General features: G+C 45.5%; 1 protein-coding gene across 17 annotated transcripts in view; it reads right to left on the bottom strand.

The window, feature by feature from the left end:
- LOC149307683 (arginine-glutamic acid dipeptide repeats protein-like) overlaps window positions 1-15,676 on the bottom strand; it is a 336,358-nt gene that overhangs the window by 12,044 nt on the left and 308,638 nt on the right. For 11 of the 17 annotated variants that reach the window (XM_089534241.1, XM_089534239.1, XM_089534251.1 and 8 more), the window contains 7 exons: window positions 10,174-10,336; window positions 7,441-7,533; window positions 6,395-6,594; window positions 4,122-4,286; window positions 3,058-3,171; window positions 1,365-2,737; window positions 749-971 (listed from right to left, as the gene is read on the bottom strand). In XM_089534241.1, coding sequence (XP_089390367.1) covers window positions 749-971; window positions 1,365-2,737; window positions 3,058-3,171; window positions 4,122-4,286; window positions 6,395-6,594; window positions 7,441-7,533; window positions 10,174-10,336 — 2,331 coding nt within the window. The remainder of the gene's footprint in view (window positions 1-748; window positions 972-1,364; window positions 2,738-3,057; window positions 3,172-4,121; window positions 4,287-6,394; window positions 6,595-7,440; window positions 7,534-10,173; window positions 10,337-15,676) is intronic. The other 6 variants (XM_089534245.1, XM_089534254.1, XM_089534255.1 and 3 more) reach the window with 3 other exon arrangements.

The following is a 15,676-nucleotide window of genomic DNA, read 5'->3' as shown; positions in this document are numbered from 1 at the left end:
CTACTGGCATTGCAGCTCAGGTCTATTCCTCTGGAGGATACAAGGAAGAAATATGAAGGATTCAGAGCCAAGGGGTGCTTAACATTTATACCCCTGACATCAGAATTGCACTCACATAATACCCTGAAGGGATAGGTGAAGCAAACAACCATTTATGACTCAATGTTAATTACTGCAAAATGCAAATCGTTAAAATTGAATCAAATTTCACAGTTCACATAAAGATCCATTAACAGCAAGAGAGAGTTTGTCCCATAAAACTGTTTGAAGGAAATAGAAATCTAGATAGCATGTGGCCCTACCAAAACAATTTTCTCTAGCTGCTATCATTCCAGACATTTTTAGCCAAAGCTGGGAGGATGTCAAAATGAGTGTGGAAGTTTGAAGAACATATAGATGGCACAGACATCACGGGATCAAGGACAGGTTTCCAAGCAGATCGACAGAACACTCAACAGAAGATATATTTCTGGGATATCATCTTTCTCATCCCTTTTGGCCATGTTCAGCAATAGTCTGAGGTACATGGACTAATAGAGCGCAAGTGAAGAAGGTTGCAACAGGAAGAGTAAGGAGTTTTGGGACAAAAAGCAGGCAGTTTTAGACTGCTCTCATATGAAGTTGATGTGGTCCTCTAGAGCAGAGAAACCCTCAGAGGGAAATACAACTAGCCAGTGTGCAAAACCAATCTGTTTTTCTTGGAACCCACCTAGATCACCCCCTGAGCTAGACAGACAGACAAACCTACCGCCGCTCTTTCTGCTTCTCTCTCACGCTCACGCTCTCTCTCCCTCTCCTTTTCCTTCTCTTTCTCCCGTTCCCTCTCTTCTCTTGCCTTCTGCTCTGCCTCCCTCTTGGCCTTCTCAATGGCTTCCTCTCGCTTCTTAGCCAGCTTGGAGCCTGCGAGTGGCATGAAGTACAGGTCTGTCCTTGCACACGAGTTGTAGCCACGGTCCAGGTGCTTGTAAAACCTGAAAGCCAGAAGTGGGGAAAACCAATAAACATTTGAGATCAAGACCCTGAAAACTGAAGATATTGGCAATCCACCCCACGATGTACATACAGGGGAATTAACACAGCTTTTTGTAAAAATCAGAACAGAAAACCAGTTGAAATCAAGAAGAGAGAAACCATTTTCCTTTCAGAAAAGGAAAGACAGTGCACTAATCCACACAGACTGCCCTGTATTCATTTGAGCACACCCACAGCCACACAACTGCTGAATTACAAAGTCATAAGAAGTAAACTTTATTCCGCCTCTGCTGTCTCAGATAATGATGCACAGCATGCAGGGTGGCATAAGGTGAGCCCCCAGAAATAAATACTTTGGCAAACTACACAGCATCTGTCAATCTCTTCCTTACCTAGCCGACTGGCTGGCATGGCTTGGTGTATCCACGACCGTTGGTTCTGGCGATGGACTCCTGGGAGGAGGAGGGGGACTCTCTGGCTCTTCGGCTTCATCGGGAGCCTCCTCTTTGATATGAATCGGTGGTATCGTGCAGGACGTCACCCCAGGGACATTTCCGCTGCAGGAGGCAGATGTGGAGACTGCCGCCTGAGGCTGAGCACCAGGCACGGAGGGTGGCGTGGAGGTGGATGGGCAAGATGGAGGAGTGATGGGTGGTGGGCCCCCAGGAACAAAGGGATGCTGGGAGAAAGGGGGTTGAGGAGGCACCTGATGGAGACCAGAGGGAGGGTGGTTGGCAGAGGGAGGAAGGCTCTGGTTTTGTGTCAGGACTGGAGGCTGGGCCGGAGAAGGCTGCAGAGGCTGACTCTGAGGCATGAGCTGCAATGGAGGAGGGTGTGCGGATGGCGGGTGATGGGTTGAGAGTGAGCTGAGTGGCTTCAGAGCCGGTGGCGGTGGCAGATTGGAATTCATGGAGAACGGTGAAGGTCCTGAAAGGTGCTTGTGGGACGGTGGTGTGGGGAGCGGAGGGATTGGAGTGGTGGGAGGGGGCTTGATGTGGGGCATGGACATGGGGGCAGGAGGCAGGGGCTGCTCTCGCGGAGGCTGCGGGGGCTGCTGCATGGGAGAGGGGACTTGTAGGGGAGGCTGTGCCGATGACACCTGAAGCGCTGCATGGGAAGGATGGGAAGAGGCCTGCGACTGCAGGGAAACCTGAGACTGAGAAGATGACGACGATGACTGTGAGGCGAGGGGGAAAGGCTGAGTCGGGACAGCATGAGGCAGGAGCGTCTGGGCTTGGAGGTTGTGTGGAAGGGCCTGGATCTGCCCATGAAGTGGAGGCTGTGGATGAGGCTGAGACACAGCAGGAGCCTGGGGCTGACTTTGGGGAACGGTCAGAGGCTGCAGGGGTGGGTGGGGCGAAGGCAGTCTCTGAGGGTGAAGAGAAGGGGCTTGCTGGATGTGAGAATGAGGGGGAACCGGAGCCGGAGGCTGGCTGGGCGGCTGTGATACGGAGGTGGAGATATGGGGAGATGCTGAGGAAGGGGCACTTGAGGCAGCCGGCAGCGGCATAGGCAGCTGTGGCAGCACAGGGAGGGCTGGAGGCGGGGGCTGGACAGAGCCATTGGGGGCCTGCAGAACTTGCTGCTGAGCAGAGGAATCAGAGTCACTTTCATTGTCTTGAGGGCTGGGGATGCTGGGCGAGGTGCTCCGGTTGTCCTGGTCGATGTCTTTAGGGTCACTGCTGCCCTCATCGTTCACACTCCGGCTGTCAGAGCTTTCCCCTTCCCCTTCGCCTTCTGATGGGGAATTGGGCCGGCTGATTTCCTGTGGAGGAAGAAGAGACAAGGCAGGGCTTCAGGAGAGCTGGCCATTGGAGACTATGCCTAACTGCCTGGTTTAATGTACAAAGAGGGATCTAAGCAGATCTTATTGCTTTGGAAGCTTAATGCGAAGAGGAGATTCCTTGCTATTAAGTGCCAGGAATTGAGAAGTCAGCTCACTTCCAGGTAGACTGTCTAGGGCCCACTAGTCTCTGCCTTTTAACTGTTTTGTTGTAATATGTTTTTAGAATTTTTATTTGGGTCCCTTTTGGGGAGAAATACAACTGCACCTTTTTTTTTTGCTGCTTTTCCAAAGGGACATACCTGTGTTTTGGTTTTCTTGGCGTTGATTCTGTCAGGCTCCTCAGTGTCAGAAGTTGCCTTTTCTCGTTGTCTCTTGGAACTCTTGAGAGGTGACGCTGCCTCTTCTTTAATCTTCTGCCACAAATTAAAAGGAGCAACATTATCAGAAGGGAGCGACAAGAGAGGTATTTGAATCTTGCCTAGTGAGGGTTTCATATGGATGCTAAGGGCTGCAGGATACATTTCTAAAGTTGGTAGTGAAGGCAAATATAACTGCACAACACTTATCTCATGCGAAACCTGTTCTATCCTAATATAGTTCCCTTCGAACTGTATCCTAGGGAATCCTAGAATTTCTTGAAAGCATGAGGGATTTCCCAAGAAGATCAATCAAGGTGCACAGGATACTTCAAATGCAAAGTGATCCTGTAGCACCTTTGAGAGTGAGCGAAAGAAGTAACATAACCTTGGTATACTTCCTCAGATGGATGGAGTGAACTGGTTGCCAGGTACTTCAAAGATAGCTGACCATCACCATAGCTGATATTCCTTTGTAATGCAGAATCAAGGAGAATGCTAACCATGTTTTGGAGCAGACATGCAGCCCAACACACCTTCTATGGCACCCAGTACATATCTGAGCAAGTCAGTCATACATATAAACACCTTAGAGTAAATAATGTGAAAGATTCCTGTGGTTAAAATGGCCAAGGTTTCTCTGAAGAGACTGCAACCTGTAATGAGTTCCCTGAAGGCAGAAGGTTAAAGAGTGTTAGGACTGGGACATGAGAGATCTAGGTTCAAGTCCTCACTGAGTCATGAAACTTAACTGCAAGACCTTGGACTAGTCACACTCTCACTCAGCCTGACCTCACAGGGTTGCTGGGGGTCTAAAAGTGGGAAGGAGGAGAGCCATACCTGAAGTACACAGAAGGAAAGGCAGAATGTAAGTGCAATGAATAGATAATATCTAATAATCTCAGATGGGACAGTCTTAGCTCTGATGTCGACGCAGCTAACCCTTCAAGTCACATTTGCCACCAAGAGGTTACCGAATGGGACCCCGAGCACCTGCCACAACGTACCTTGGTGGATTTCTTCACCGAATCAGCCTTGCTGTCATTGCTTGAAGTGCTGGCTGCACTGGGAGAGTTGCGGCCACTGGATCGAATGTCCTCATTGATAGGTGAGGCTCTACCATCAGGGCTGGTTGGCTGCTTTTTACGGCCACTTCGTAGTGCAGACATCTGCTGGTTTAAAGAGGAATACAGAGCAAGTGATTTCCAAGGGGTTCATACATGTTAGCTCCAAAAAGGAAGTATAATGCCTGGAGCCACATTCAGGTAGCTTTAGCCTTGTTGGAATCAAGGAGGCAGGTTTAAGCTGCACTGATTTCAATGGAACCAAAGCATAACTCATGTAGTCAAGATCCCATCTTGAAAATATATCAAGTCACCTTTTCCCCCTGTTCTCCCATAAAATAATCCCAAGCATGGGAGCGGGGGGCAATTTGGGGTACTTGGGACCTGCCTCAGACTGCATCCCACTGATAATGTGCTTTTAACCAGAAGCCCCCTTCTACTTTTGACACTCCCTGTGTCCCCAGGTAAAAAAAGGCTCAGTTATAATAGAGTGCCTTGCTTTCTTTTAAGAGGATTTGCAGACACAATAAGGTTTTCATGTTTTAATTGTCTGTTTTTTGGCCTCTCACAGGGCTAGATTAGTTCAGGCCAAGGGCTGCCACACACATTAAGAACTTATTCCATCTTAAGATCAGGTCTAGAAAGGAGGAAAGCATCTGGAGACGACACAAAATTCTTCCCCCAAACCACTAGCATCTTCCTCTTTGACCGCCAAGATTATGCGGCAACAATTAACACTGTTTCATCTGCTCCACTTTCTAATTTAGCAGCTGTCTGGATAACTAGAGGTCATAAAAATGATAAAACTGAATTGCGGAGCTAACCGCGCAACCTGACAAGGTGTTTCGCTGAAGCCTTAATGTGACAGAGAAGTGGCTGGGCTGGCAAAGGAGGAGGCCATCGCAGCGCCTGACAGCCCCACCTGATCAGCGTTAATGAGAAAGTACACCCAAAATGTACTCCATCTTCCCCCATCAATGGTGCATGCAAAGAGAGATTGCGTGTCTTGCTGGAAGGGGAAAAGCTATGTATACAGAGGCAGTGCAAATGGTTCCAGAGGCAAGAGCAAGCTATGCCATAAATTTAGCAGCTTCTCTGAACATATCTATGGATGCTATAGAGAGAAGAGCCATTAGCAGCTCAGTCGCAGAGCACCTGCTTTGCATGCTGGAAGTCTCAGGTTTAATCCCCAATATCTCCATTTAAAAGGACCCCAGAAAGAAGGTCACTGTCAGAGACCTGAAAGAGTAACTGCTAGTTAGAGAGGTAAGAAAACAGGGGGCAGCTGGGCCAACATTTTGACTTTGTGTCTTGTCTCTTGTTAATGGGTAGTTGGGCCACATCAACAAACCACTGATGGCTAACTATGGGGGAGTCAATCTGTTGGCAAGAGGGAAGGACATTTTCTAACAGATTGTTTTAATTAACATACAGTATAGTATATTACAAATATGCGCACATGTATATTATAAATAATACAATAATGTATAGGTGCATGTTATAAGTAAATAGCCAGTAAATACAAGTATGTAACCAGTGACTCACAGTACACAGTGGGTCTGTGTATTGTACACAGTACACCGTGTACAGTGAGTACTGTGCACACTGTGCATATAGAATTAACTATTACGCAGCCTAGAGGGTAGGGTCTGCTTACTTCTGCCAGGTAATACGTTCCCCGTATGGGAAGATGGGTGATATCCCCATTCTGCTCCCTTCCGTTCCGCGCCAGGCCTATCATATGTCTTATTTGCGGGGTATGATTTAAATTCCGCAACTGCTTAGAAATCTTGCTACGGCTTATTTTATGGGTATGTCTTATTTTGGAGGAAACAGGGTTGTTGGGCGCTTGTGTTGTTCATAAAAGAGACATTCCCCCGATGGATCACTGAAATGAGACTTCCTGGGAAACTATGTTGTGTGATCTATGGTGTGTGTGCAAAAAATGTGTGGCAAATGCAGATACGAAAGGCATCCATTTGAAAAAGAAGGCCAGTTTACATTTAGCATCACGCTTTGTAAACCTGTCCTGCCTAAAACTGCGGTGGGGAACCTTTGGTCCTCTATATGTTTTGACAAACCCCCCAATGAGTCCCAGCCAATATGGTCAGTGATGAGGGACTGTGGGTGTTTTAGTCCAAAGGCGGGTCCAAGGTTGTCCACACCTGACCTAAAAGGAGGAAGGATGCTTATGTGTCATATTGTAGGTGGCTTACCGAGCCTCGACTCCGCCTTGTCCTCATGCTATGCTTCCCACTGAGTCCTTCATCTTCCTCTTTGACAGGCTTAAACATAAAAGGGGGAGGGTCGACTGGCTTCTCAATGGGTGGGAGCTCTCCGTACTTCTTGAAGTGGATGCGGCAGTCGGTGCACAGCAAGATGTTCTCCCGCCCGCCGTGGTGCCAGTCCTTGGAGGCTATTGTCAGAAGGAGGGAAGCGGGGAAGAACTTAAACATCAACTACCCAACTGTGATACGCTTGTCTACTATTCCAAATTGCTAATATGGGGCTGTTCCTTTTGATCTGCCTTACAGCCCCATATCTGGAATTTACTAGGAACATTGTGAACACTTAAATATTTTAATAAATTAACTGTCACTGTGTGCCTTCAATAGAAATAGCATTTACATTTCTATACTGCTTAACAGTGAACTCAAACAAACAAGCTTCATTTATATACCGCTTCATACTGCCTAAGCAGTGTCTAAGTGGTTTACAACTGTAAGCTAATTCTAACTCAGCACTCTCTAAGCGGTATGCAATCTGTAAGCCAATTGCCCCCAACAATCTGGGTACTAATTTTACCGACCTACGAAAGGATGGAAGGCTGAGTCAACCTTGGAGCCCTGGGATTGAACTCACAACCTTGTGGCTGCATTACCTGCATTTAACCACTTTCAACTCATGCTGTTGCCAAAACGACTGCAGCATGGGGTCTTCTTGGCAAGATTTCCCCAGAGAAGGTTTGCCATTGCCTTTCTCTGAGGCTAAGAGTGCGCAATTGGCCAAAGGTCACCAAGTGGGTTTCCATATCTGAGCAGGGATTTGAACCCTGGTCTCCCAGAACCCTAGCCCAACATTCACATGCTGTCTAAAATGTAGTTGGCTTTTCTAATCTTTACAGTGTAAAGTCAAGGTGCAGCTTCTTGGACATTCTAGACTAAGAATGGCAAACATTTGCATCCAATGATGATGATGGAGGACTGAGAAACTACGGCAAAGGAGAGGAGGCAGTAGATAGCATAAGTACAATGGTACGTACTGGTGGTGAAGCAGTGCCGGCACGCGTAGCCCTTCAGCTCCTGCTCGCTGTCCTCGCTGTCAAAATCATCTTCGCTGGCTGAACTCAAATCCACTACGTGCGCAGGAGGGCCAGTGGAGAAGAGGAAACAAGAGAAGAGTAAACTACTGACTCAGGAAGATCACCATCAACAGCACAACATTCATTTCAAAAGTCAAAGAAAAGCGCCATAGAGCGTCTTTAAGGGATAACAGATTTATTGCGGCAGTACTTTGCACAGACTAGATCCCATTTCACGAGTTGCACAGAATGTTAGCCTTGGCTGGTGGATATCTATATACATATGTATAGTTGATCCATCTAATGAAGTGGACTCCAGTTCATAAAAACCATGGCCACAAGAAACCCGCTAGTACTGCTTTGGCGAATACGGCTACATGTCTATAAGCAGGTAGCCATTTACGCAGCTTGTTTTGCAACTCCTTCCAGATCCCATGAACACAGCCCAGGTCAGCACTGGTCACCAGTTCAAGAGCATCCTGAAGACAGAGAGCTCTTCCTCCCCACCAGGGATCCCAGTTGAAACCACTATCATCTCATGCTGTCCACACATACATGTTGTTTTTTAGGACTGATATGGGCAATACCCTCAGACTTAGTAAGGAAGCTCAAGATGCAGTCACAGAACAAATACACAGTGGTTACAATCCCAAGACAGAAATTCCAGAGGCATAAAGTGCTCCATAAAGAGAGCTGTCTAATTTGCTTAACTCATATTAATTGTTTAAATCCAGTTTGTTGCGCAGGGCCTAGCTTTCGCCATCATCTAGAGCCCTAGGACGAACACATGCTCCTTTCTGAACTCTTGATACTACATGGGCTGCCTTCTACCCAGGATTAACCAGCATAGTGTACAGCTAAAGAGGGATTAGAGCAGCCTCCCTACCACTGCATGACTTTGTTGGCTCATCAATACTAAAAATTCATCTGGTTCAAAAAGTATCACACAGATTGGAGGGTTTCCAAAAGCCAACCAGGAAATGATGTTTGCAGAATAAACTCTGCTCAGCTAACTGCAGCGTTCAGTCGTACCTTGCAGAGTCAACTGGTGCAACATGCAAAATGGTGCTGCTTGCTTACTTGGAGGGGCAAAATCTAGAGAACATGCCACACTCTTCTACCTTTCTACCGTCTTTCATCCTCAAGACCTAAACAGCTTGGGCCCAGGGTATCTAATAGACCTTTGCTCCCATGTGAAAGGCTGGTGGGCTAAACAGGGCCTTTGTTTCTTTGAAGCCTCTAGAACAGGGGTAGGCAACCTTTTTGAGCCGGGGGTCGGGTTGCTGTCCCTCAGACAACTGGGGGGCCGAAGCCAAAAAATAAATAATTAAATAAATTAAAAAAAATTTAAATAAATAAATAAACTGGGACAAATGTAGGGCAAAATTTTCAAATGGAGGACACTTTTATTTAAAAAATGGAAGACACGCGAAAAAATTTGCTGATTTTTTTAAAAAATGTTAAGATAAATCCATGTTTCTGAGGCTTCTATAGACAATTGCCCCACCGTGTCCCTCACGCAAGAGGCCAAAGGCCCCAGCGGCAGGACCAGGCTGGGGCCGGTCCCAAGGCCTCGCCGGGCCACATCCGGCCCGCGGGCCGCAGGTTGCTTACCTAGAACTTCCTTCCATGACAGACAGTGATGACACTTTTCTCCCATCCAAGTTTTTACCAGGAATATGATTCCTTCTACTGCCTGCATTTTCAATTTCCTGGTAGGATTTGTTTGAGTTTGCATTATTCTAATATGTCTTCATTGTTTTATTTACTTTTAAACACAATATATTTAGTCTTTTTTTCCCAGCCAAATGCTCCAAGTGTCACACATAAGGTTTATTATTATTATTATTATTATTATTATTATTATTATTAACTTTTATTTATAAATAATAATAATAATAATAAACCTTATGTGTGACACTTGGAGCATTTGGCTGGGAAAAAAAGACTAAATATATTGTGCAAAACCTTCCAAGGAAAGAGTTACATGCTCTGCAAGTGTTATGCCATGTTGCATAATATACTAAGATTTTGATAGACATAACAAGAGGCAAGGAGCTTTACACAGCCTGGTGTTCCTTAGCCTCACCCCTGACTACCTGAAACCTTACTTCCGCTGGCTTCTGAGATTGCAACAGGCATTCCAGAAATACTTTCAACTTAGCTAAGGGCTAGAAACCTGATCTTAGAAATAAAAAATGGAAGTAGAATTCACAGGGAGAAATATTCTGCATGTTGGTGGAACTGCAGCATACACACAGAGCCCAACATCTACCAAATGCAGAAGAAGAAGCAATGCATTTCACTGCCTTACCACATGGTTGATCACACTGGGTTGGGTACACGAAGCCTTCGTTTCATGCAGATGAGAAGAAGGCTGGAGCGACTGCCATGTTCTCATGTAATTTTGGGCGAATTTAACAGGCTTGGTAGCCAAAGCGAAGCATCTATATTTCCACAGCAGTCCCTCCTCTCCCCCTGGGCTCCCTCCTGCACAGTGCAAAACCAATTGCTCACTGATCCCGGACACCTGCCATCCGCAGGGATAATGAATTGAGAGCATGAGCGCAGCCGAGGGCTCGAACTCCATTTTCCCAGCTGTGTTTTGGTCAGAGGCGGAGAGCCATTAGCTTCTGTTTTAGCTGCTTGCATCTAAACAGAGATAAATGTGCTGCGTTTTAGCCTCCTACTTACAGAATTCGCTGGACGGGGGCCTGGAGGGAGTGTTAACCGGAGTGGAAGCCGTCCGCGTTTTAATCCTCCGAAACACAGCCTGTCTCCGGTGCCTGCGGTGAGCCCGGGAACTTGCAGCTTCGGGGGTTTTCTTCCAGTAGTAATAGAAAGTGATCAGCTCTCCCTGCAAAAACAAAATGTAGGGACACACAGTTACCAAAGGGACATGGGGCTTTCCTGCTTGCTTGGTATATGTGCTCTCTATATATAATTGAAGGCTGCTTTATCACGTCTCACATGGATACCTCTATGAATATCTGAGCAGAGTGAGGAAGAGAGAAGACTAGGAAGGAGGTCTTGTGGGTGGCAGGCATTCAATGGAACTGCCATGTGCAAGAACAATCCGGCTCTGGAGGTTATCCACTATGATTCTGGTCTTCCTAGCATTATCTAACTCAGTGGTTCCCAACCTGTGGGTCGGGACCCCTTTGGGGGTCGAACGACCCTTTCACAGGGTCGCCTAAGACCATTGGAAAACACATATTTGCACTTAGCAATGAAAATAATTGTATGGTTGGGGGTCACCACAACATGAGGAACTGTATTAAAGGGTCACGGCATTAGAAAGGTTGGGAACCACTGATCTAACTAGACACTTTTTAGTTCTTTATAGGTTTGAGATACAGCGACATCCCAAACCTTAGATGCCATGTGTTAATATTTAAATTTCCAGCTGTTATCCAACCATCAGCTCTCAAATGCTGAGTCCCTAACCATCAAAATGTAATGAGATCTTTGTGGGAGAAATTAGCAAATAGTGACTTCTAAAAATAAATGACGTAGGGCTATTTGGGTTTACCCTGATGCAATAGTTGTTGTGCTCTAAGAAACCAGAATGAAAAGGTTAAAAATTTAAAATCAAGGTGGGGAAATAGTATATGAGAAGACAGCAAGTCAGCTTATTTGTCCATCTAGTTTTATAACAATCCATTCTAGCAGGCAGGGGTACAGTCAAGAGGTCTTTCCCATCACCCATTAACTACAGGTTGCATTTATATATGCAACACATGGAACCAGGGCTCTTAACCCATAGACAAATACAGCCTTCACAAGCCTGGTACCTTCCAGTTGTGTTGGATTACAATCCCAATAATTTTTAACTAGTATGGACATGTTTGGGAATGGGTTGGGTAGGTCTGGGAGTTGTAGCGCAACACATCTAAAGAGAGCCAGGAAAAATAACTTTTTGGGACCATAACTCACATAACCCCTCAGCCAATATGGCCATTGCCACAGTCCAAAACATTATTTTCCCAAGCTCTTTGGGGCCTACTGAAGAAGCAGCTTTCAAGGTGGCAGACTGCCACAATACTTCTGCCTCAGCCTGTGGTAGTAGAGTAGTAGATCCTATCACTTTGTTACTCAGAGAATGGATGGATGGTGGAAGGTTTTGAGCATCTCTGCAGGAGGAACCCACAAAGGTGTCAACATGATACTACACTACACTCATCCCTCCATATTTGCGGATTTGACTATTCACGGATTTGATTAATATGTTCTCTCTAGGAATATCTAGGTCCTCCAGTGCAACTCTATGGTCATCTTTAACTAAAAGTTGCACTGAAAGACCTAGAGATCCCTAGAGAGAAGACTCTACTAGGCCTTTGTAGCTCCTCCAGCGCAGTTCTATGGTCAGTGTCTGTCGGACGTTGTCCACAGAGTTGCCCCGGAGGACCTAGAGGTTCCTAGAGGGGTGTCCTCTCAGGTAAAAACATGGTGTCCCTAACCCTAGTGAATATGGAGGGCCAAGCGTAGTTTGATGCTAGACTAAAGTAGGAAAAGACAGTAGGTTACGTGTAAAAGTACCGCCTGGGGAAAGAGTATTTTAAATTGTTTCCAGCTTACTTGAACTTCTCAAGGAGCACAAGACTGAATGTTCAGGGCCCAACCAAAAAGAGAATGTCTTCAACCAAGTCTACATTACAGTTTAAAACCAGTTCCAGACAATATATCATTGTGCATCAGAGGAGGTCGAAGCATTTCTAATGAAATTGCATTTTGCTATTCTACAAGATGTATGGATTGACTGCAACGTATGGATTGAAAGGCGAGACAGGCAAAAAGGAAATAAAACTAAGCAATCTTCCAAGGCAGGAAGCCTTTACAGAAATAATTCTTGCACCTGGTTGGGAAAGACAGTCAGAAACTTTAAGTCCTCTGTGCAGAATTGGCTCCTCCACATATTACTATTATATAATGCAGCTGTGTTTTTTAAAACTGGTAATCATATTTTGCTGTTTGATACAGGAGCGAATTACCATCAGAAAGAAACACAGTGTTATTCTATGGATGGATTTCTTTTTTAAAAGCCACCATAGGCCTCATGCTTGGAAAAATGTCACCTGAGATTAGAACGTATTACAGACAAGGCTCTAGCCACAATACCGAAACCGTATTAAAGCAATCTATTTCTTAAAATCTTAACATATACAGCGGCGTTAAGATAATGAGGCAGTAAAAGCGCATGCCAGGAGAAGTCTGTGCTAATTCCGCAGCATAATGAATCTGGCTTACGCGCAAGCAAAACCCAGAGCAGACAATATTCAAACTAGCAGGTGTAATGTCGAGCTAAAGCGCAGCATGTGGTTTTAATCTCCTTTCGTTTTGCTTTGAAACCCCATCATTTCCGAAGCCGCTTGTCTGCCTCAAGGGTAAAAAGGCTCTCCCTCTTTCAAGTTGTGAGAGAACTGGAGGTGTTCTCACCAGCCCCTTGAAAGCCAGCGTCGGAACAAACAGGCCTCAATTGCCCACAAGACAGAGGAGGGGGTCTCTCTTTGAACCCATGGATGATCTAATAAATCCCTATAAACCTCAACCTGTGAGCCACGATCCACAGCCTTTGTGTAGGTGGAGCTCCCAGTCCAAGATGGAAGAGTGGACAGACCACAATCGCAAACTGAGCAAGCAACAGAGAACATGCAAGGAGGCATTCACACTAGGTTTTTGTCCCGAGGAAATACAGATACGGATCGCTGCGTCGATGCACTAAGGATCGTTGTTCCCATTATGTTTTGTGTTCCTGAGTCTCTCCAAGTCATTTTACCTCTGTTGTTATGCACACATGTGATCATTTTGGGATAAAACGGAGGGGTCATTCACACTATGAAATAACCCGGTGTGGAAACCAGGTTATTTTGTGTTTGTTCACATTGTGCCCAAAATGCACCTGGCATGGTGTTGGGTGTATATATGAAAAGCAACTTTGCCCAGTGCATTTGGCACCAAATAACTAACCGCGTCTTTTTGGGGGGGACCAGAGCGATTCGCATCTTCGGTAGTGCGGACGCAGTATTGAATCAATCCGGATCGCTGGTACCCATTCCCAGCTTTGAAGTGCCGCCATGTTCATCCAAAAGTGCCAGACCGTGTTGGAGAGTTTCGACAGCCGTAAATGTAGTGTAGACGTCAATACGATATCACATCACTGCACAGATGCGCATCTCCTTGGTACAAAAAAGTGAGTGGGAATGACCCCGGAGTCGCCTCCATTCCCTTGGACGATACAAAGTGGTCAGAACTGATACGGTAGTGTATTCACATTGTCGAAGATGCAGATCGGTGTAATTGTGTCAAAAAGACACGAGGGGAAACCCAGTATTGAATATCCCAGCTTAACTGGTTTTTTGGGTAGCCCTCTCGCAAAGTACACCAAGTGTATTCAGGGCGAGTGAGAACAGTAAGGAAATAACCTAGTTTCACACCGGGTTATTTCTGTAGTATGTATGTCCCCTTAGCTGAGACTGCTTCAAGCAAATAAAGATGACAAATGCAAACCACAAAATGGTGGATAAATGTGATTTTGGGCAGAAAAAAATTCTTGTTCCACATGCTAACACGAAACGTTAGCCGTAACTCAAGTGCAATGTCAGCACAATTTAAAAGGGTATTTATAAGTGTATTTGTGTAGACTGGGAAAATGTGCCCAAGCATCCATATGTCCAAATTCAAATCTTTATTGCTGAGCCAAAGGCTACAACCAGTCGTTCCATAATAACGTGAAAATAAGAGTGTGACACTAGACAGATATAATTAAAACTTAGTTCAATCTGTTCCTCTGACCAATTTATGCTTTCTTTAAAACTCCGGCACACTGTAAGGCTATAGGCAAAAACCCAAGACAAAATCAAAGACATCAAATAACTTGTGGGACATGTAAGCACTAAAGAAACTAATCCTTCAGGTGTAGGTATGGAAAATCTGTACAAATTAACAGCAAAAAAGGGGGTTTCTTGTCTCGTCTTGACAAAATGTGTAGTCTAACCCTCACCATAGAGAGTTTTAGGTATGTTATCTGGTTGCAATCCTTGCAACAACATTGTATGGCAAGTCAACATTATCGATGGAGGGACAAGAGGAAAATGAATGGCTTGCTCAAGAACATTTTCTGAGTTCATGGCACAGGTGAAATTTGAACTGATTCGTTTCAATCTCTTATCCCCTATACCAGTGGTTTCCAAACTTTGGTCCACCACTTGTTTGGGACTTCAGATCCCAGAAGCCTTGAGCGAACATGGCCAACAGTCGCAAATTATGGGTGCTAAATCCAAATCATCTGGAGGACCTACACTACAACTAGCTGTGCAAAACTAGATAGTGTCTACTAGGGATTGAGAACATGTATTGGCCAACCATACAGGGACTGAGGGTGAATCAACACTGTAGAAATAACGCAGCTTGACACCACTTTAACTGCCATGGCACCATACTATGGACTTCGGGACTACGACTCTAGGAGACCAGGGTTCGAATCCTTGCATGGATATGGAAACCCACCGGGTGACCTTAGGCAAGTCACACTCTCTCAGAGGAAGATAAAGGCAACCCCCCTCTGAAGAAACTGGCCAAGAAAACACTGATAGATTCGCCTTAGGGTTGCCATAGGTTGGTAATGACTTGAAGGTGCACAACAACAACCACAATTCTTGATTATGTGAACAAGAAGTGCCAAAAGAGAGCAGATAAGCATTTCGTTTAAAACTTTTATCCCAATTCCACCTATGGAGACAGCGCACACAAAGTCCTCCCCGGTCTTGTATTAGTGGGTCTCCCATACCTCTCAAAGGCTATCATGTCTGGCAAAGGAATTAAACGCTGGTGAAATGGTGAATTGGAGAGGATTAGGAAGAGCGCATTAGAGACTGCCTGGGTGGCAGGGACTTGAACACAAACAAAAGGACAAGCCGAGGAAAGCTTTGGTGGTTCTACAAACAGGGCGTCAAAAAAGCCAGCCCTCGGCTTTGCGGCAGCCGAGTCGAGTCAATTGAACGTTAATCAAACATGCATAGTGTGTGTGCATGCCACAGAAAGCCCATCCATCGCACATAAATTCAGGGAACAAAAGCAACTGTGGAAATCAATAGCCTACTGAAACATTAACACAGACAATCATTGATCAAAAGGGCCATTTACAAAGGACTGCTTTCGCTCACAAGCCAACATGGGAGCAGGCCTTGTAATGGCCATT

This window comes from Sceloporus occidentalis, unplaced genomic scaffold (assembly GCF_023333645.1).
Source record: "Sceloporus occidentalis isolate IW3139 unplaced genomic scaffold, rSceOcc1.0.p SCAF_8, whole genome shotgun sequence".
NCBI lineage: Eukaryota > Metazoa > Chordata > Lepidosauria > Squamata > Phrynosomatidae > Sceloporus > Sceloporus occidentalis.
The sequence above is the reverse complement of the archived record's forward strand: the minus strand, read 5'-3'. Positions and strand labels throughout refer to the sequence as shown.